The sequence below is a fragment of the Chelonia mydas genome, chromosome 7 (assembly GCF_015237465.2).
Source record: "Chelonia mydas isolate rCheMyd1 chromosome 7, rCheMyd1.pri.v2, whole genome shotgun sequence".
Lineage (NCBI taxonomy): Eukaryota > Metazoa > Chordata > Testudines > Cheloniidae > Chelonia > Chelonia mydas.
Genome location: NC_057853.1, coordinates 82,305,728 through 82,327,662, shown reverse-complemented (window position 1 = coordinate 82,327,662; position 21,935 = coordinate 82,305,728). Strand labels below are relative to the sequence as shown.

At 46.6% G+C, this 21,935-nt stretch overlaps 1 protein-coding gene across 5 annotated transcripts in view; it reads left to right on the top strand.

The window, feature by feature from the left end:
* The first annotated feature begins 1,657 nt into the window (after positions 1 to 1,657).
* The window catches only part of UNC5B (unc-5 netrin receptor B), a 150,531-nt gene continuing 130,253 nt past the window's right edge, over positions 1,658 to 21,935 (top strand). For 2 of the 5 annotated variants that reach the window (XM_037904735.2, XM_037904734.2), the window contains exon 1: positions 1,661 to 2,239. In XM_037904735.2, coding sequence (XP_037760663.1) covers positions 2,149 to 2,239 — 91 coding nt within the window. In that variant the 5' untranslated portion in view covers positions 1,661 to 2,148. Of the gene's footprint in view, positions 2,240 to 5,520; positions 5,614 to 21,935 lie in introns of those variants that run through there. The other 3 variants (XM_037904736.2, XM_043551489.1, XM_043551490.1) reach the window with 3 other exon arrangements.

The window sequence follows — 21,935 nt, the reverse complement described above, 5'->3', positions numbered from 1 at the left end:
GATGGGGGTAGGTATAAGGGAGGAGACGAAAGGGAACCTGCTCACGAGTCTCCTTGTGGTTCCATGATGACCCAGTTCAGGAAAGTTAGGAAAGAGAAATAGATGCCAAAGGGAGACAAACGAAAGAAGCCTCCCCTCCACCGCCCCCTGTTAATCAAACAAAAGAGGCTTTGCTTGGACAGAGACCCAGATCCCTTTCCCCGTAAGCAATAAACGGTAGGAGAAGCACCATCCCTTCTACACTCTCTCTGCCTAGGGAACTGGAAGAATTAAACATAACAGATAACTCGGCAGCTTCTAAAGAAGGTTCAGAACAGCACGGCGTGGCTGCTTATTCCGGCCAATTCTGCTACCTCCCCCCCCCCCCAAATCCCTTCACAAAAGGCAATAATTCCACTCTGGGCACGAATAAGATCACATAAAGCGGTCAGCAGAGCGCAAGCAGCCCATCAACTCACCCTAATTGTCCTTTTCTTATCCTTTTCAGGTTTTTTTGGGGAGGGAGGGGGTTAGAATTTCTCTACTATGGATTTCCCCCCCCCCCCCCCGTAATACTGTTAATCTATTTTACTTTCATCCGTTGCAGACCAAATAAAATAAAATACAATAAAAGTCAGGCAAGCTAAGAGTGCACCCTAATACTTTGAAAATCCAGCGACATTTTTTTTTTAAGTTTTAAATCTAAAACACGGTGCAGCTTGTTTCGGGGTTCATCAGACCTACAAGAAAAGGGAGGGAGACCATGAAGGCCAATCCCTTTTAGGATCTCCTCCCTTCTGCTCCTGAATTTCATTTCAAGGGAAATTTGTTCGGGACATAGGAAGGGCACCTGAAATTGACAGACAACGTTAGCTCCCTCGCCGTCCCCTAACGTTTAGTCCCTTGTTTCTCCTGCTCTCAGCTGGAAGTCTCCTCCTCCAGACACAGAATTTATGTCACCTACAGGTGCTGATCTCACCCTCTTTTTCCCCTCACCCACTACAACCCCTTTCTCCCCCATACTCCACAGAGACAGTGTTTGTGAAAGCAGAGGGAGGCAAAGGCCAGTGGGAACGCAGGATTGTTTTGGAAACAGCTGGACTGCTTTTGTAAGTAGGAAAAAGAAAAAATCAAATGAGAAATGAAGTATTGACCAGAGAAAAGGAAGGGGGCAGGAAGCACTGGAGAACATCACAGAATGCGCCAGGGACACATTCAGAGAGGATAAAGAAAGAAAAGTGTGCTTATGTTGCGGGGTTTTTCAGGTGAGGCCGGCTCCTCCCGGAACATCCGAGGAAAGGGCAGCTCTGGAGGAGTATTAGGTATGTTTGTACCTACCCCCTCCGAGCCCAGTAACCACCACCAAATCCAAGCACAAGGGAGGTGATGTGCCTAGCTAGACCCACAGTGCATCGCGGGGAGGGGCGCTAGACCTCAGGCCGCTGGAAGCTCACTGCATGTAATAACGTATAAAGCCGCGAGCGAGCGGAGGGGGAAAGATGGGGGCCATTGAGGAAAGGGGGAGGCTGAAAAGAAACTGACGGGCGAAGAGGTTCCAAGCGGACTGGAGGGAAGTGCCGAGCGGCTCCAGCTCCAGCTTTCACGGCGGATCCGGCCAGCCGGGTTTTCCGCTGCGCGTTGCTGCCGGAGCAGAGTGGGCCGTTCCGAACTCCCTGCCGCCCCCCCCCCCGCGCCCTGCCCACGCCGCCCCTGCGGCTGTCGGCTCCCCCTCGTGGCCCCCCGCCGCCCCCCTTGCGCCCGGGCTCCGGCGTGCGGGACACCTTGGCAGTGTGGCAGGAGCCGGGCTGGGGGCAGGCTGCAAGTGCCGTGCTAGGCGCAGCGCCCGGGCAGGGAGGCGGCGGCAGGAGGAGCCTGCAGTGATGCGCACCCAGCGGCCGCTCCTCTGACACGCTCTCCTTGGCACCCAACTTGGGAGGGGAGCTGCCCAGCCTGGCACCGGCGGGATCCAGCGGCAGGGGCGGGACCCTTCCCCGGGCTCGCCTCCCTCGGCTTGCCGAGACCCGCGTCCCCCAAGCGCGTCGGGAGGAGGCGATCCCGGGCCGGGGAGCTGGGGGGGCTCGGGGGGTGGGGTGTGAAGCCGGCAGCCGAGGAGAAGGAGCCTGGGAGCCAGCCCCGAGGGGACGGACACAGACGCTCAGCCGGGGAGCGATGCCTTCAGCTGGCGGCCGGGCCGCCTCCGCGCCCGGGGTGCTGCTCCTGGCTCTGGTGGTGCACGGCAACTTCGGGCGCTGCGTAGCAGGTAAGGAACCGAATCAACGCGATGTTGGTACGGACGAGCCGCGGCGCCTCTGCGCCCGGCCACCGGCGGCCTTCTGTCTCCGCGGGGGTCGGGCTGGGTGCCCGCAGGGGAGGCAGCCCCCCGGAGCCCCTCCTAAGTTTGCCCTCGCTCTCGGCTCCTGGTTGTCGGGAGCGCACGGTTGGTCCCTTCTGCCTGGGGCTGAGTCCGAGCTGTCCCGCGGCGGCAGGAACGCGAGCGGGGCTTTAATCACAGGCTAGCCCGCAGGAAAACTGCTGCCTTGCTGGCCCCGTGGCGGCTGCCGAGGCTGAGCCGTCTTTAAGTCACAGAAAAACCAGAGAAACGTTCCCATTATATTTGGAGAGGAAACTGGAGCAAATTATTCCACATCTGCACCGGGCTGGTTTCCCACTGCTCCCTAACTAGTGCTTGAGGGGGAGCTGGAAGAAACCCAGGTATTTCAGTCCGTTCAGAGCGGGGGGAAGACGGTTACTCACTAACTCTTCCCGTACTTTTGGTTGCCTCGTTGATTAATTTTGCACAAGTGAAAATACTTCACACAAGGGATCAGGGGTAGCCCAGGCAGGATTCGGGCTGTAGCATTTGAGAGGTGGGTTTTCCCCTTGGATTGTTGTTTTTATGAAGTTGGAAACTGTTGGTAGAAGAGGAAGGCAAATTGGACACAAATGCTAAAGGCTGGCGGAGAGAAAGAATGACAGCATTAAATACCTCTAAAAGGGGGGTTAAAAAAATGTCTGTTCAGCCCCTCAGTTACTTGTAAGACCGTGAGTGGGGACGTGGGAATAGGGGCCCGCCGGTACATTTCCAACCCCTCAAACTGTGGGCCTCGTTCTTCCACCTTTGCCTAGGTTGACAATAGTCTCATTGAAGCCCTGGAGGCGATTCACGGTGAGCACAGGTAGTAAAAGGGTCTCATGCAAGGGAAATAGGAGCATGCTCACTTTTGCAAAAATACAGAGCTGTAGCTCAGGAAAGCTTATGCTCAAATAAATGGGTTAGTCTCTAAGGTGCCACAAGTACTCCTTTTCTTTTTGCGAATACAGACTCACATGGCTGTTACTCTGAAACCAGTGCAACTTTAGTAGCTGACTCCGCCACCCCTTACTTTTGCTGAGTAGCATCTTTCTTCAGGTTCATGTCTAACCATGGAATAAGATGCTACTCAGAGGCCCTTGTTCATATAATATCTTTCAGATGAACCACACAACCTCAGATGCTTTCCTCTAAGGTAAATAGTCAATTACAGTGGGAAGAATTAAGAGGTCTAGGCAAGGGAGAAAATAAATATCTTCAGATGAACGTAGAAAGGAGTTGGAGAATGAATGAGCAGTGTTAGTTTGGCCTTTTTAGGTGCAGTATTTACTGCTGAAGGCCTCAAATTCCAGGGGAAAGAGGGGACTAGAGTATGGACCTTTCAGACTGTCAGATTACACTTTTGCGGTTAGAAACAGTGTAGGAGTTTTGACCTTCTGGTTTCAGGAGGGTGAGTCAAAGTCCTCCTCCTGTGGATCGTTGACATTTTTGTCTGTCTGATTGCTGATGGCTGTGTATGTTCTGTTCTGTGTGTATATTAAAGAGACCTTTCTGTGGTGGAAGGGAAGGAGACAGTAAACTATCTAATTAGGTAGGTACGCCACATGGTTTTGTGCTTCTTACACTTTTCTACAGCACATGATACAAAAGGATTAACAGACTCTTAAGTTACTGGTCCAAAGGAAAAGGGGTTCTCTCTCAGGCCTATGCATGATCTCCTGTGAGAGCGCTGGTCCATCTTAAGCTGTTCTGTGCATCTGAGACCTGCTTTTCCGCAGAGCTTTAGAACAACAGATGGAATTGTTTGTATGTCAGACAATTTTGAAATGTAAGGCTAAATCAAAGGACAGATATGCAAAGACTATATTGGTGACAATTTGTGTCTGGTTAAATATTTATAATTGACAATGGTTGCTACACTGTGCAGCAGCTAATGGTTTGCTAGTCTCACAGGCTAAGTGCCTTTCTTTTCTAGTGCAGTGTTTGATACAAGTCTAAAAAGTTGCAACACTTATAATTTGATCTTGGCTAATTATAATTTGTCCAGAGTCTGGTATTTAAAGATGTATTTTGAAGTTGCAGTTAATGATAGGGGGAAGGTTCAGTACTGAATGGAGAACATTGTTTAAAGGGATTCAGGAATGTGAAATAGGAGTACTGGCTTAATAACGTTCAGAGTATGTTTATGAATGTGCAATGCTACAAATTAAAGAGAAGTAAAGCAATGGAGCAGATATTCCAAATCAAAGGCCCAATTCTACATTCTTTATGCACCCAAAACACCCACTGAAATCAATGGGAAACTTGGGTGTGCAAGGAGCATGGGATTGGGCCCCTGCACAATATGGAGACACTGAATGTAGCGAGTGGGCCTGTTTTGAATTAATATTAATAACAAAGGTGCATTCCTTTGAAAATGATGATTTGGAGGCCAGGGATGAGGGAGAGGAAGGGAAATAAGGAAGCCCAGCAAGCTACCCCTGCTATTATCTCCAACTGTGATTCATTTGATTCTTACTGATGTTTTGTTTTGTTGGCAGGGAAAATTACATCCCTGCTTACAATTTCATTCTATTCAATAATCCGGAGAACTAGAGGTGCAGTTTGAGTTATGGACATAGGGGCTTCTTACTGTGGGAATAAAAAAAGGCCAAGGGTAGTAATCATTGCAACCACTGAACTCTAGAATTACCTTTTAATTATGGACTCTGATTTCTTATTGATTCAAACATGGAATTGAATCATGTTCTTCTCACACTTGATCTTCATTTTGTAAATCAGGCTGCCATGGGTCAGACTAAGTGACCTAAGCCTTTCCCAACAACTCCCAAAATTTACTAGAGGCAAACAAATCTGGTGATCATGAGTCATTTAAAGTCAGCCCTTCAAGTTGTTTGTGAGTCCCCCCCTCCCTACCTAAATAACTAAGGAGTATGTATCCTGATTCCTATGATAAAATTCTGCTGCATGCTGCCCAGAATGACTTTACTTTTAATGCCTGGCCTCTCTTTATCTCTTGATTCTGCACCGTTTATCCTTTGTCACCCGCCAGCAATAGGAAAATAAAGGTGCGAGTGTTTTCCCTTTAAGTGCAGATATAAAAAGATGTCTTCAGCTGTAGATCTCAAAAGTGAGGATCTATAAAGTTTGATGGCTGTGGAGTTTGGAAGAGACCATAACTATAAATGTCAGATCTTTGGCGTGGCCTGACACCCTGTGACAAGCAGACAGCTTGTAATCTTTGTTGAAACTTTAAAGCCTAACTAACGTAGCTGGTCATTTTCCTCCCATATTGTGAAGAAAAAGGATGGCTGCGGAAGATGGTAGGTGTGTGTCACCAGAATTGGATGTTGTGCAGATTTGTCCTCGTCTTGTTAAAAGTATTTTTTGACAATGTGATCTTTCAGGAAAATGAACCAAGCCTTCATTTTAAAGGGTAATTAAAGATGAGTAGGAATTTTGAGAGTGTTTCTCAACTAGAAGATTTAACCCCCTCCCCCCCAGCATACTTCACTTAGGAAGATTTATCTTTTACAAAGGAACTGTTTAAAATGGGGGGGGGGCGGGGAATGAGGGTGAGGGGAGACTAGTCTTAATGCACTGGACCTTTGCTTCTAGAGACTGACATTAGATTTCTGTCCTGGGTCAGCATAAGTGAAAATGAGTTGATTGTTTGCAAGCTGACCTATAATAGGGAATGTTTGTCCATTTAGGGGATACAAAGACAAGGAAAAAAACACACAAATATTCTGGCACACTGTGTGCTTCAGGGAGACTCAATCTATCGGAATATACTAGGGGAGGTGCAAGTCAGGATTTCAGTGCGTTGGCAAAGTTGAACAGAGGCCAGGGGAACTGGATTAGCAAGGGTACTGCAGGTCAGGATTTAGGTGCATTGGTGGAGTTGCAGGGCTCAGGATGAGGATTAGAATGGGGTGCTGCAGGTCAGGATTGAAGCATGGTGGCAGAACTGTGTGGGTGCCCAAGACTGGAATAGCAGGCTGAGTGCAGGTTTAGAAAGAAATGCAGTGGATTAGATCTATATGTGTGGGAAAGTCGTACAGCTCCTGTCCTGCTCTGTCTGTCTGATGCTGTCTGTCCTCCCGTTTTGTGAGCACGAAACTCAGAATTAAAGTATAATTAAAGGAAGAAAAGGAATTAAAAACAGGGTGGGGGAAAGCTGAATGTGAGGCCTGACAGGAGAGATTCATTCTTTTCTTTTTAATGGCAGAGAACTTTAATATTCTTTATTGCGCTGTATTTTCTGTTAAAGAGGGGGAAGTGATGTTTAGGGTTTTATTTATCTTTCGAGAGCTTCCAGTATAGAAACAGTAGGAGTATTTGTTCCTTTGAGTTTTCTTTGGTGCTCCAGAAAATGTACTACCACCCCTATCATAAGGTTTGCTTGATGGGAATTCATTGCTATTCTCTGACATGGAGCTGGTTTTGTTGTGCATTTGGTTTTTATTAGAATTGGCATGTACAACTTGGAACAAGGATCACAAGCTCTCTAGGGTACATTTCCCTCTCCCTCTTTCTTCCCCCACACCTCAGTGCCAACTCTATGTGGGTGTGTAGTGGCTGTGAAAAAATGGAGTGTGATGATGTGACACTGACTACCATGCAGTACCAGAAACAGCGTGAACCTCTGATTGTTTATTGAAAGGTAACCTCATCGCTTCTGTTTGACTAAGATATGGGCCAACGCGCAGATGGCTTTAAAAAAATAGATACACTGGTGTTTATCCTGCTTGACAGAGATGGAATCTCTGGGAGCCTAGGATTAAAATAGCCGTAGTAGGAGGTGTCGCAGCTCAGGATTGAGACGTATGAGCAGACCTGCATGATGAAAGTTTCATAGCACTGCTTGCACCAGGCTAGGTTTTCTCCAGTGCTGTCAGTTTTGTGCTTTCATCGCTTTTTGAAAGGGTCTTACCCTGGGTCTCTCGCCCATTAATATACAGAAAAGGTAACCGGAAAGAGAAGGAAACTTCTTGTCCCCAGCCAGGATTGCCGGCCCTTGCCTAGTTGATATGGGTACACTAAGGTGCAGGCTTCTTCAGGCACTATAGCCCCAAATACACAGCCAGGGGCACCTCTGGATTCTGTGAGCTAGAGAGCCTTAATTGAGGATCTGTGGTTTTCAGTTTGGCCCTTTCATAGTGGGCCCCAGGCAAACTATTGGGATGACAGCGCAGTAACAAACTAAGCTTGCACCATTACCCCAAACTAATTGGAAGGTGGATGCCTATGCTGTTTATGTGAATCCCAGTGGAATTCCTTCCAAGTGATGTCATTGCAACTGTATGGCAAAGGGAGAGACATTAGATTGACCAGTCAGTGAAGCCAGAAATTGCATCGGAAAGAGACCTGCTTGGCTGAAATCAGAGGTGTTGGAAGTGCTCCTGTGTTATATGTTTTTTTTCCTGATTCTTGGAATGGGTCACTTTCCTAAAATAAAAAGCAGGTCCCCTCTTGCCGTCTCATTATACTAAGTCTTTCTATTAAGAACAGAGACTCTGTGAAAATGACACTGTGGGGTTCTGTGTTTGGGACTCCTGGTGCCATTTTCTCTGCTTGCAAATCTAAAGACCTTTCTAACCAGCAACCCTGCAAACACAGCCTGAAAAGTCAAGTTGTGTCCTGTATGACTGGTGGTAACATAGGAGACAGATTCTACAGTTAGACCCTGAAGGGCAGTGCAGCTGACGCTGTACAAACCACACTGGAATCCAGGTCCCTTTCCCTTTGCTGCACTAGGTGTGTGATGCTAACAGGAATAAAAGTTTGTCAGGAAAGAGAGCTCATATGACTCGACGACTCCAGGGAACAGATCTGTATTGAGTAAGAGGGTCTCTTTGCTTAGTTTCTTTTCTGATTGTAATGCCACTTTAAAGTCACTAGTTCCATGACTTCCCCCTTTGTGGTGTATGAGCTGGTCAGGCATAACACAGCATGCAGTGTGATCCCTGTAGGTAAGTGCGAGCTCCACAATCCTGAGCGACTCCTTTCTTTCGTTCTTTCTTAAAAAGACACACGGGCCTGGCTGAGTGGCTTGATGCTGTCACCAAGAGGGCGCCCACATGGCTAATATTTGGGTTCCTGGCTTTGCTGGCAGTGTGTCTGGAGAGCAGGCAGGAAGTGGCGAGCACTGAGGTGATGATGGAAGGGGCTGTAACTGAGTCTGCGAGGAGTTCATTACAGCAGATGTTAGTGCCGTAAAGCCACAGGTTCCTGCTGTTTCTGAGTCGCTTATGTCCTTTCAGCTTCAGCAATGCTAATGTTAGCTGAACTGAGCATTTGCTGAAGTGGAGGCATAAATTACAAATCTATTCTCATTTCTCACCCCAGCCCCCCAAGTCTTGTCTTTCCTCTTCTCTTCATCTTTCTCGCTCTTTTGTTTGCCTCTTTCCTTCCCTTCTATATGACAGCAGCAGAGTCAGTGGAAACTTGCACATTTCTCCCCTGCGTATTAGCATCTCTTTAGCAATGGGGGTTTAATTCAGTGCTGTTCAGCAAACACTACTCTGTTACTGTCTACATGCTCCCTCCTTCCCTCCCCAAGTCTGCGGGCACTCATTCACATGCATCCTGCACACAATAGCACACTCCTGACCACCAGCCCACATGCAAGGACCTCGACCCCCTCCCCCTCGCTTGCCTTCTCCCAGTCTTATATAAATGATTTACTCAAGAAGCTGTGATGTTGATAATGATGCATGGCCTGGAAATAATTCTCACCTTGTGCGATTTAGCTGCAATACTCTCACTGTAACTCTTTATCTCTTCCATGACAGAAATACTTGTTTCTCCGTTGATGAAGAGAGGGGTGTACATATGCGCGTGTGTGTGCATTAAAGAATAAGCGAAAAGAAAAGGAGTACTTGTGGCTCCTTAGAGACTAACCAGTTTATTTAAGCAGTTGAGTTTGACCCTGGTAAAGCCTTCCCCTGTGGATGGGGAGGCTTGAAGTAAAGAGGAGTCCAAGTGTAGTAGCTGGAGTTGGGAGTGGACATTCCATCAGAGGATAACAACGCCTCAGAGTCCCTTGGGTGTTCCTCCAGGTGCTCAGGTTTTAGGATTGCTGCAGAGAAAGCTGGAGAGCGACTGCTCTGGACCTGCTTGGTGACCTTGATCTCAGTTTGTTTTCCCAATTTGAGGATGAGCTGTTGCCCCGATCTGATTGTCAATGAAAACCTGCTTTATGTGTCCCAAAAAAGGTTGTTTTCCCTTGAGGGCCCTTCTAGGCTCCATTGTGATTGAACTGACTCCCATCTGCTGGCAGCTTGGGAAGAGAGGCAGATGTACACAGGCACAAATAGTACCTGTTAGAGAGGAAACAGCAGGGGTAACTTCCTTCTTTCCCAACTAGATGTTAAATGTATTCCTATTTAAACAAAGGTGAAAAAGGGAGACTGTGGAAGTGAGTGATGGCAGCTGGGATTACTGATCCTCAAGAAGTTTGGGCTGTCGTGGAACTGTTCCCCTGCCTTCCCCAGTCTCTGTTATATTTTCACCCACAGCATACTTTAAACCCTTCATGTGGTTATTCCTGGGGATGCCTGTCTTTTTTTTTTTTTGCGGGGAGGGCGGGGGTGGATCTGCAAGGGGTTTAGGCTCTAAACCTGGAATCTGCTGTGAACAAGGGGATGGATTCTAGGGATGCCATTTATGTCTAAAATTTAGGATTTGTATCAAAGGGTTTCATAACCTCTAATGGAAATGAGAAAACTTTCAGGTACGCTTACATTGGTTTGGTTTTGTTCTGTTTTTTAAGCCTTGTTCCTTTCAATCTGGAGTAAGGCAGAGTTTTGTCACTTTGCTGCAGTGCTGGGAAGCCAGACGCAATAGCTCTGTTGTGCTAGTGCTTGAGAACTAGAAAGGGGCTCAGTGCAAATAAGTGAAGCTGGCTAAGTGCATTGTGATCGCCTATGCTGAGTGACGTGCAGAAAGTAAACAGCACGCATTGCACTTCTAAAATCCCTTCTGTTCTAATAATCAAAGGTAGTGCTTAGGGGTATAAGGAAAGAACATGTCTATTTCTTTAAATATGACAACTGCCTTTGAGTGAAATTAAAACCTTACTTTCCAATTGTAGCTACGTTTAGAAATGTTCTTTTTGTTTGTGTGAGAAAAGGGAAGGAACTTGGGGAAAGTACAACTAGAAATTAGTTGAGCAGGTTGAAAAATGGGGAAAAATTTTGTGTGGAATTCATCCTTTTTTGGTCAGAATCTCAAACTTCATCCCAATTTTGAAATTCAGAAAATGTTGCCCAAGGTCTAAGCTTACCAGAAACTAGAATGACTCTTCTTTGTGTAAAATTCATCCCATATTTTAATCAAACTTTCTTTGCAAAATCAAAATTTGGAAAATTTCATTTACTCTAGAAATTGATCTACATGAAATTAAGTACTTTTTTTTTTTTTAAACAAATAAAGTGCAGTAAGTCTTTGTCCCATGGCATAGCCCAACTATTTTTCCAGCTAAGAAGGATTGGCTGGGACTTCTTCACATGATGCTGTTTACTTGACCAGAGGAGATGGTGCTATTGACTGAACTATGGGACTCTCTTCCACACCACAGAGAGGCTGCTGATGCTGGGTGAAATGCTGTCTTTGATGAAGTCAGTGGGAGTTTTTCCACTGACTTCAATGGGTCCAGGATTTTATTTGCTGTTTCCACAGCATTTCTAGTCCTTTGAGCTTGAGGAATGAGAACCTAGGACACAAAATAGGGTTTCTTCCTGAATGAAGGCGGCTCTTTTGCATTTCCTTTGCATGGGTTGGCTACGCCCCTGATGTGTGTAGGCCTGTGACTGAAGTGGATTGTGATTTTATTGTTTGCCAGTGGGGCATATTTCTCAGTAGAGCTCTAGATCCCCCTTCCCACCAAGCATCATTCCTGCATGAGCACTCCAGAAAGAAGGAAAGCCAAAGTGTGCTGTCTTCTCCCTGAACTAGAGCTCTTCTCTATGAGGACCTTATCCAAAGTCCATAAAAGTCAATGAGAGTCTTTCCATTGATTCAGTGGGCTTTGGATCAGGCCCTAATAGCACTGCTGCTATAAAGATAGATGGATTGGTATATGCACCACATGATCTGCATGCCTTTGCACCAAAATGTATTTGCAGTCCACCTAACACTATACAGCAAAGAACAATTGTTATCTATTTTTGCAGTGTAGACATAAAATGATCCCTAACATGGCAGGTGCCGTTGTACCTAGCAAAGAGTCAGTACATGCCTGGCTGAAGAATGAAAGCCTTGCCTGTTGCCATAAGAAATGATTTATCATGAAGATGAAGATATTTGCTATCTGTCTTAAAGCCCCAGCTCCTGCTGTTATTGCATGAGAATCTCATCTGTTTGTTTTTTTTTTTGAATTAAGTTTCTAATCCTCATCGCTGTGGAGAAAAGCTAGAAAACATGACGTCCAAAGGTTCGGAAAATGGAAAGCAAATAAGAAGAACCTAAAATATATTATTTTTCAACTCTCATGACTTTGAGGCGACCTGACTCATGGCTTTAGAATTCCTGTGGTTGGCAGTACTGCGCCCACTCTACATAGCTGCAGGGGAAAGCAGCCTTCTCTTGCTCTGAAACCAATTCCCCCTTTAAAGTGCCAGACTGGGTGCAAGCACCACAGCTATTGTGTTCTGTGTGTCACACAGTGGCAGTTGCCAGAAGCCACTTCTTTGTGTATCTGCTAAGTTGGGGCCCTCTTGATAGGGTCTTCTATACTGCCGCTGGTCATGGCAGGCTACAGTTAACTTGGCTCATGGGGAAGCTTGGCTGGCCGTGAAATAGGCCATGGCAGGCTGCACGTGGACATTCTCTCTCCCCGGCCATATGCTGTACACCTCTGTGTCAGTATGAATGGAGGAGGTGGGGAAATCGGGCATGAACTCTTAGACACTGAGGACTTGCCTGCTCTGAGTCTGCTGATTTAGAAAAGGAAAGACCCAGCACAAAACCCAAAGTTCAAACAAGAATTCAACTGGGAAAGACTATGCAAAGCGCTTCACGGTTCATTTTGGTCAATTTCACGGTCGTAGGATTTTAAAAATCGTAAATTTCATGATTTCAGCTATTTAAATCTGAAATTTCACGGTGTTGTAATTGTAGGGGTTGTGACCCAAAAAAGACACGTGTGTGTGTGGGGGGGTGTCACAAGGTTATTGTAGGGGGGGATTGCGGTACTGCTACCCTTACTTCTGCGCCACTGCTGGGGGTAGTGCTGCCTTCAGAGCTGGGCAGCTGGAGAGCGGCGGCTGCTGGCTGGGAGCCCAGCGCTGAAGGCAGAGCTGCCATCATGAGCAGCGCAGCAATAAGGATGGCATGGTATGGCATTGCCACACTTACTTCTGTGCTGCTGCCTGCAGAGCTGGGCCCTCAGTCAGCAGCCGCCACTCTCCAGCCACCCAGCTCTGAACGCAGCCGCGCAGAATTAAGGGGGCATGGGATGGTATTGCCACCCTTACTTCTGCACTGCTGCTGGCGGGGCGCTGCCTTCAGAATTCAGTGCCTGGCCAGCAGCCGCCACTCTCCAGCCACCCAGCTCTGAAGGCAGCACAGAAGTAAGAGTGGCAACACTGCGACCCTTCCCAAAAAATAACCTTGAATCCACCCTGAAACTCCCTTTTGGGTCAGGACCCCCCATTTGACAAATACTGGTCTCCCCTGTGAAATCTATATAGTATAGGGTAAAAGCACACAAAAGACCAGATTTCATGGCAGGAGACCAGATTTTACAGTCTGATGCGTTTTTCATGGCCGTGAATTTGGTAGGGCCCAACTTAAAAAGGAGAAGGAATATGAACTCAGTATTTAATGCAGGATCTGCTCCAAGATGTCCCACGTGGCTCACACCCTTCAGTAGGTCACTTAATCTGTGTGTGCTTCCTTTCCCATTCCAGCCTATCATGCACTGCTCACAGACCTAATAGTAGGTGCTCCCTGTAATGTGCTCGTGCAATGCATTCCATTCTGTCCTTCAGGACCTACATCCCCTCCCACGAGGTCACTCAAACGTCCCCCGTGTTGTTTGTTTGTTTGTTCCAGAAAGTCCTTCAGGCTCTGCACCCCTTTCATTAGGTCTCGTTTGCGCCCTATTGTTGTTTATGAGAAAACAGATAAGGCTGTAAATATACAGGACACTTTACAAACATGTATAAAGATACGTTCCCTACTCTGGAGGGCTTAGAGTATAAATAAGATAAGGAGGACAGCTCTTTAGGGGATGGAATTGCCAGTGGTAAGAAGGGAGGGGAGATTGAATGAGGAGCGAGCTGTGTTTTAAGGGGGAGAAAGGGGGTGTTTGGCAGGTAAGGACATAGGGAGTTTAGAGGGCAACATCTAAGAAGGAAAGCAGCCAAGAAGAGTAAGAGGAGGAGACAAATGGAGGAGTATGGCTAGAGGATTGGGAAGAGGTGTAGGTGAAGGGAGAGGGGATGGGGCAGAGCTATAGGTGAGGACATAGAAGGTGAAGGTGAAGATGAGGAGTTTGCTTTCCTGTCTGTTGCAGCATCAGATTCAACAGAGAATTTCAAACTGGAAGAAAAAGGTGACTTTAACAGTGGGGTTTTAGACAGACTCTGAGGAGACAGCTGCAGTGATCAAGGCAAGAGATGAGCAGCATGTTGGAGGAAAGGGCAGATTTTGTTTGCTATGTATTTTGTTTTCCCTCCCATCGTGCCCTGTAAGACCCACACCCTCTCATTAGGTCACTTAAATGGCCTGTGTGCTCTGTTCCTCATACGAGCCCGCCCTGCAGGACTCCCACCCTCTCGCTACTAGTAGGTCACTGTAACTCCCTTTGCAATGCTTCCATGTTTATTCCACAGCTCCCTTGCTGAGGACTCTTCAGTAGGCCCATAATCATCTTTTTAGACCCTGGAAAATAACAGGAGAGGAGATAATAAATTGCTGATCTTGCTCAGTGCCATCATTTGAATATTAATATGGTTTTGTGGGAGAAAAGAGAGGGAATATCTGTTCTCAAAGGCCCAGTGAGAAATCCTTGAAACTGCCTGAAGTGTGTGTGAGATTCATGTCCCGTCCCTGTGTGTGTGTGTGTGTGTGTGTGTGTGTGTGTGAGAGAGAGAGAGAGAGAATGTCTGTGGCTACACCTGAAGGCCTGGATTATACTTTGTTCTTATATGGCACTTTCCACCTGAGGCTCTCCAAACACTTTATCAACCTCATAAACACCCCCCTGCAGTAAATATGGTCATTCCCATTTCACAGCTGGGGAAACAGAGGTCAAATAGCTTCTTTAGAGTCATGTAGGAAACCTGGGAAGGAGCCAGAAATAGAACCCAAGTCTCCGGAGTGCTAGTTCTGTGCCTTAACCACAAGGCCATGTTTCTTCCTGGAGCTTCGTTTCTGCAGATGAAATATTTCCAGTGAGCTGGTGGGGAAGCATTTACTGTCATTGAAATGTGGGGCTTAGTTCACATAGCCATGAGACTGCAAAGGCAAACATTTTGGATCCACTTCTTCCTTCCCTTCCAGCCTCTTTCCCCCTCAGCTTAGTTATTACTGCATGTTAAAAGTACAGAAAGAAAAGTGCAAAATCTGATGAGGCGGTGGGACGTAGAAAGTGAAGAACAGAGTGAATGGAAGCCCATCTAAAGAACGTGTATCCGGTTATACAGTAGGTAGACTTGGAAGGGCTCCAACGCATCTGAATCTGTAAGCATTGAAAGACTGTTTGACTGAGCATCTACACTCTCCCCCTCTTTGGACAAGTAGGGTTCCTTTTGTTAGTGAATAACAATGCCACAGATTGTAAACCTTCTTTCTCAGTCGCTCTCCCTCCAAGTCTGGTCTGATGCAGCCCATGAGTTATTCACAAAAAAGAGAGACATATAATTAATGAACCCTAACCACCCAGACGTGTTTCCATTTTCTTTTCAGTGAAGTAGAATGAGAGTTGGGGAGGGGTGCTGTTTTAGAGTCATGGCATCTTCAGCTAAAATGTAATATAAAGGAAATTACCCCAGTTCCCTGCAGCCAGCGGGCCCCACTCTCCAGTGCAAGAACTCACAGGGAGATTCCCCTGCCTGTGTTTTTGTTTCCCATTTATTTTCTAAAACAGAGACTTGTTTGCAGTGGAGTGAGCTCTCCTCCAGCTGGAAGTGGGGGGTGTAACTGCAGTCCACAGAAGGGATGGATTGCCTTCCTAATCGTTACAAAATCTTAATCGATCCAGAAACAAAAACCAGATTCCAGCATTGCCGACGCTCCCAGGGGGTCTCACTAGTGTGATTTCTTTAAGGGTCCTTTGAGTGACCTTTCTTTTCCCTAATTCCCCTTCCTCACACACATGCACTGAGCTCCAAAGCGAAGGGATTGTTTTCCTTTGAAAGAGCGTGGAAAATCTCATTTTGAGAAGTTTAATGCTTATTACATCCATCTGCCTCTGGGGTGAGCTCCCTTTCTCTCACTGGGAGGCCACCAAAAGAGAAGAGCCAGAGACCCTTTAGCATAATGCACAGACAGATGCAGTGTGCTGAGACGGGGAGGCCTTTCTCTTTTTTAGGAAGCAATAATGTGGGCAAAACCTGTTAGCAGCATCCATCAGCAGTTAATGGACGCTCATGTTGGTAGCTAGAGGGTTAGCATGCAGATATCGAAAGGAGAGAGCTCTGTCTTCTGCACAGGTGTGTGTGCATTTGGAAATGTACAGAATTACTCCATTTACTAAACACATGTACATGATTTAGCCAAAGAAACACACACAAACACCACCCAATGGTTTCCGGGTCGACTTGGCTACTTTATATTGGTTACATTAATGGGCCAAACTGTGCAGCTGTTACATAGGCAAAACTTCCATGAAGTTTTCTGGGAGATCTTCCGAAGTGAGGCCTGCAGGATTTGGCCCATTGACTAGAATTTCCTTGTGTGTGTTGTAGGCACTGGACTGCTCTTAAAGCTGTATCTTTTCGCATTAAAGGTATGTGACTTTGCTTAAGGTGCAGCTGCTGCCATGGTTTCAGATCCCTGCTAGAGGAAGGAACCCATCAGCAGCTTCCTGGGCTCCCCTACACCACTGACTTTGTATGACACATAGCATTTTGTTGTCCACTGGCCTGTACATCCCAAGCGGCTAGCCTCGGAGTTTTCAGCTCTTCCAGGGGCACTGCGCTTACCTGGACGTTTCAGCCAGAGTGCCGTCCTGGATAACTTGGTTGTGGTCCCACCTGATTCCATTACCAATGGGCACTAGCAGAAACTGACCTCCCTAACTGTCCTTCCCCAAATCCTGCTTCAAAAGCTGCACTGCACTTCCACCTCCTGGTTTCCCAGCCCATCTAACCGTTCCTCAGAGGACATTAATCTCACAAACAGGTGATAGTTGGGCTGGCAGGAGGTGGCCAGGGAGGGTGCCATGAGCCCATGAAGGCAAGAGGACCTGGATATAAATGGGGAGGCTGCTAGATAGGGCTGTCCATGAAAACTTTCACAGAGCCCTACAAAACCCAGAGCTGGGCTTTGCTTCTCATCCTGTTGGCTGACAACCAAGGCACTAAAATAGCCTTGCCACATAGGAACAGATTCATTTGGTTTGGTATATTTTCCTCTGGCAATAGGTTAGACTGGATACTACTTGGTACAGCTTAAAAACCCCATATAAAGCGTTAAGCAAATAGTGTAGTCAATGGGGAGTGGGGTGGGTAAATTCATTTGTAACTCAAAATGCTGTCAGCTGATGCCTGAAACCATGAGAGTTGGTCAGCCTTACAGCTTTTTAACCTAGCTAATATATATGACTGTATGTGCTATATCCCACTCAGTCAAATGTTAGCATTGGCATTGGGTGGGAACATTATGAAGGCAGCACATTCAGTCCTTGGGGGCAGAATCCTTGCTTTACTGAACAGCTACTCTGACTGAGACAGAGATGCATTTGTGGAGTCCTACCTAATCCTTTGGTGAAATGATGGTGACTTCAATAAGGAGGAGAGTTAAAGCAAGCAGAAGGTTGGGAAGGGGACCTTCGGACACTACGTGGAATTTGGAAGATGCTTGGGAAAGGGAGAGGATGGAAACATCTCTTTCACATCCAACTTGACCACCTTGAATTCTCTCTTCTTCTTCCTGACACATGCTTTTCTCTGAGTACCAGCTTCTCTTGGTCCAGCTGGATTCGTGTCTCCTATCTTCTGGAGGCCCTCCATTAGGTACTCAGGAGGTGTGGGAGCCAAGAGGGTAGAAATCTGCTCCTGCTTTTTCTGCCACTGGGTTAATTTCTATTGTGATACCAATCTTTTTCATTTAACTTACTGTCCTGGCCAAGCAGCAAATGAGCCAAATTCCCAGACTTGTTAAAGGGATGTCATTTTTCTCATGGTTTGATTGTGTAATACATTGTACTAGTTTTTAAGTACAGGTAATCAAAAACAAACATTGAGATGGTCCCAAGAGACTTCCATTGTCTCCACAGGAGACACTCAACCTCTGGTATTGTTCTGTCCCAGGCTATACCCCATGGAGACTTACCCATTGTATGGGATGACTGTTAGCAAAACAGTGAACTCTGCTGTATTTTGAAGTGCTGTGTTTTGCTGTATCATTGATTTGCTATATTTTTATTGGCTTAGAGAACAGACTGTCCTTCAGCCAACTAGAGAGTGGTTTATCCATAAAATTGCAGAGCAAAGTCCTATGTTTATCCACAGAGTGGGTACAGCAGAGGCAAATGTTAGGGCAAACTTCCCCACTCTGACCTGAAGGGACAACCTCTAGTGGCAAGGAGGTAGGCCGTCCTCTGCAGAGACTGGCAATTAAACTGCTAATTAGTACCAATTATGGTGGTGGTTCCTGTAATGTGGACATTCTGTCCACTGGGACCTGGCCTGAGGCCACCAGCTCATTTCACATGGGCCACTACCCAGCCCAGATACAAGCCACTTTCAGTCATTTCCTCCACCCTCCGTTTACCCTAAATAAACAGTAAGAACTGTGAATACAACACAAAACATAGTTTCTAATTTGGCTGATTTATTTTTAACTCCCTTCAGACAGTGCTGCAGCGTTTTGCATTTTGGGTCATATTTTGAAGGGTTTTTTTCCCTGCAAATATGAGGGCTAGAGACTTCTCTTTAAATGAACGTTTAGACTCTCCCAGCACAATTATGTAGCAATTATGTGGCTGCCTAATCATTGTGCGTAGGCCCTGTCTTCAGTATTTCCTCCCATGAGTTTGGTCCCCTCACCCCATTCTCAGCAGGGCTCGCCTACAGGACTTCTCTTTTTAACCTTAAAATTAAGCCAGGGAGCAGTGTCCGATAATGTTGGCCTGAATAATATAAAATCTAAATCCGCTGCAAACAAGCTGCCTTGTTACTGCTGTGCGGTGTCCTCTAACCAGAGTCCTCTGAGTCTGGGATGCTTGCATCAGGAATCTGCACATTTTATCTTGCTTCAGGGGCTCTCTTGGGAAAACATCTTGAAACCAGATAGTACAAAGTAACAACAACTTGAAATGGCCACTAAATAGATAGCAAGCTGGGGCAGTGAGAGGTTAGTTAGGAAGAGACTAAGGACTCTCTTTAAGCCTCTCACCCTGCTGCATATTGTCACTTCTTCCCTGCCTTCAGCCGGAGAGAGAGGACTTCAAGGTCTCTAATTATATGAGAGAACATGAGGTAGGGGACCCCTTTAGTTCTGTGCCTAATGTTTGCTTTTCAGGGCTGCTGAAATCCCATTAAAACCTAGGAGATGACTGGACAGTGTGTGTGTTTGTAGCTGTTTTCTGTTAGAACTTTGTCCTTTTATCGGAGGTCTGGTGAGGTAGATTCTGGGCTGAAGGCCTGTGCCTGCCATTATTTTATGGAGCTTTTTCCTGGGATTTTACACGTTCTGGGGGAAGGAGTCTATTCTTGGTCCCTGCCTCACTGGGATTGAAATAGCTTTTCAATAGTTTTGAATTGAAATAGCTTTTCAGCTCCAGTACTGCCAGAATTACTGTTCATGGTGGTAGCAGGGGGAGGGGAAGATGAGTGAGATGGGGAGGGATTTAAGCAAAGCTAAAGTTAACTGTCATTTCTCTTGTTTTTTGTTTTGTTTGTTTTTATTTGCCAAAAAATCCCGGACAGCTCCTCCTCCTGACTCCCCATTCTGAACCAAAGGTCTGAATAGTCCGACTCCAAGCATTATGTCAAGAACAGTTAATGTAAGTGATGGGCTTAGTGCCATTAGAACAAACCCACCATCTGCTGTGCCCTGCAGAAGTTGCATAATCTTACAGTAGATTGAGTGTTCTGATGGTTTCGGGGGACAGGAGTGGGGGGTGTTCTGCTGGCAGATTCTTCCCAATATGCCTCTGGGTGATCACACTGTTACATGGTTTACAGCCCCCACTGAACTCCTTCCCTTTGGCCTTTTGGCTTTTACTGCAGTTTAAGTTCAGAGATAAGCATTAACTGACCACATAGTAAATGTTTTGCTATTTTGTATGTTCATGTGTTCCAGCTTTTGTTTCAGTGTTTATGAAAACAAGGAACCGTTTGCACTATCTAGAACCACACGAGCTTCCCACTCTCTGTCAGTGTACCTCAGTGCTGGCCTGTAATACCCATGGCATTCCAGTCCTAGAGCCTTGCAATTTCAGTGTTGGTTTTCTTCGGTGCGCAGGCTGTGCTGAATTGTGTAGTGTATTCTGATGGAACAAATGGGCACTAGGCATTATCGGATTCCTCTGACCTTTTAACACAAGTCAGGTCTGAACCCTGGGCTCTAGAAGGAAATTCCTAGTTCACTATCTATCTTAGGTTTTTATATAGTGTCTGTCAGTGTGTAGCATATAAGTGACTGCCCAGTAAGCCTCTCCTCAAATTCCACCATTTTGGATGTTTCCTTTTGTTGCTGAGAAATCCTGTGTGAATGGTTTCCATCTTCTTAAAAGTCCATCTCTGAAGTGTCTCTGAGTAAAATGAAAATGGCAGTCAGTAAGAGTTTGGAAATGGCTGGTGCTGAATTTGGGTCTTGACACTGGTCTGCACTACAAACTTATGTCGGTGTAGCTAGGTTGTCGGAAAATCCACACCCTTGAGTGATGCAGTTACAACGACTGAACTCCCAGCATAGACAGCACTAGGTCGACAGGACTGTCTTCTCCCATCCACATAGCTACCGCTTCTCGGGGAGGTGGAGTACCTACTCCGATGGGAAAAGCTTTCCTGTCGGCATTGGTAGCACCTTCGCTAAGCGCTACAGTGGCACAGCTGCAAGGGTAGACAAGCCCATAGTAAGACTTCATGGAGCCAGCGGTCACCTCTAAGAGGTTGAGGGTGAAAATCCATGTGTTTAAAGGCTAGGCTGAGACTGCCACCAGCTGGTGGCATTAGGCCACACACAGTGTAACTTTGATAAGCACCAGCTTTGTTTGTCTGTCTTAACTGATGCCTTTAATTGCAGCTTAGCAAGTGATGGTCACAGGCTGACCTGACCCTCAAGACCTTTTCCCCTCTTCTTTTGTGTGTGTGTGTGTGTGTGTGTGTGTGTGTGTGTGTGTGTGTGTGTTCTTGAAGCATTTATAGAATTGTTCTTATTACACTATCGTAGCAAACCTAGGTAGTTATCCTGGATACCTGCATGGTCAGAACCTTTATTAGCCAGTCAGATTCCTCCCTTCATGCACCAGATTTTAATAATAATAGAATGATTTGTTTCAGACCGTGGGATTTTACTGAATGGATGTCACAATATTTAGCTCCCCCGTTGCCCCTTTGGGACAATTCAATCCACTGTCTCTGATCAGGAGAGGGAATATCTAATGTAGTGTTAGAGCCTAGTAAGAATACTGGCATTGGACATTTTTGCTCCTCTGGTGGACACTGCAGAGCAGACATAGAACTAGTACTTAACTCAGAGCTGGGTTAGACCAGGTGGCAAATGCCTAGTGAAGCAGGCTGGGAGAAGTATTTTGAGGTGATTTATCCAAGGACAAGGATGATCTCAGACTTGGTCGTCCATCAAAAAATTATGATTGTCACAATTTTTTTTTGAATCCTGGATTTAGCCATGTGCATGCTTCTTCAATTGCAACTGTGCAAGCTAGAGGGGAGATTGAGCAAAAGTGCAGGCCTAGTAAGCAAATCATCCGTTTCTTTTGCTGTTCACTGGGTTTGCACGAAGAGCAAGGCAGGTGGCCCAGTTTTCATTTTCAGCCTAGATAAAATCTTCCAGGCAGCAACTCATGATTTTTAAGTGGTGTCCTGCACCTTCTCCGGCAGACATGAAGAGTGGACTCACCCCCTTCCATAGCCAAAAGGAATACTCTGAGGCTCACTTGGCTGAGTTTTCCTCAGACTGTTTGCTAACTTAAAGGGGAGTAGGTTGCCAGGCGTACAGTTTTCAACCGGAACGTCCAGTCGAAAAGGAACCCTGGTGGCTCAGGCTGCTAAAACTCCAGTTGGCTGCAGCGGCTGGCTCAGCGCAGCTCCTGGAAGCGGCTGGCATATCCCTCCGGCTCCTAGGCGCAGGGGTGGCCAGCGGGGGCTTCACACGCTGCCCCTGCCGCGCCACTCCGAGCACTGGCTCCGCAGCTCCCATGGGCTGGGAACCGTGGACATTGGGAGCTGCGGGGCGGCACCTGCGGATGGGGGTAGCGCGCGGAGCCCCTTGGCCGCCCCTG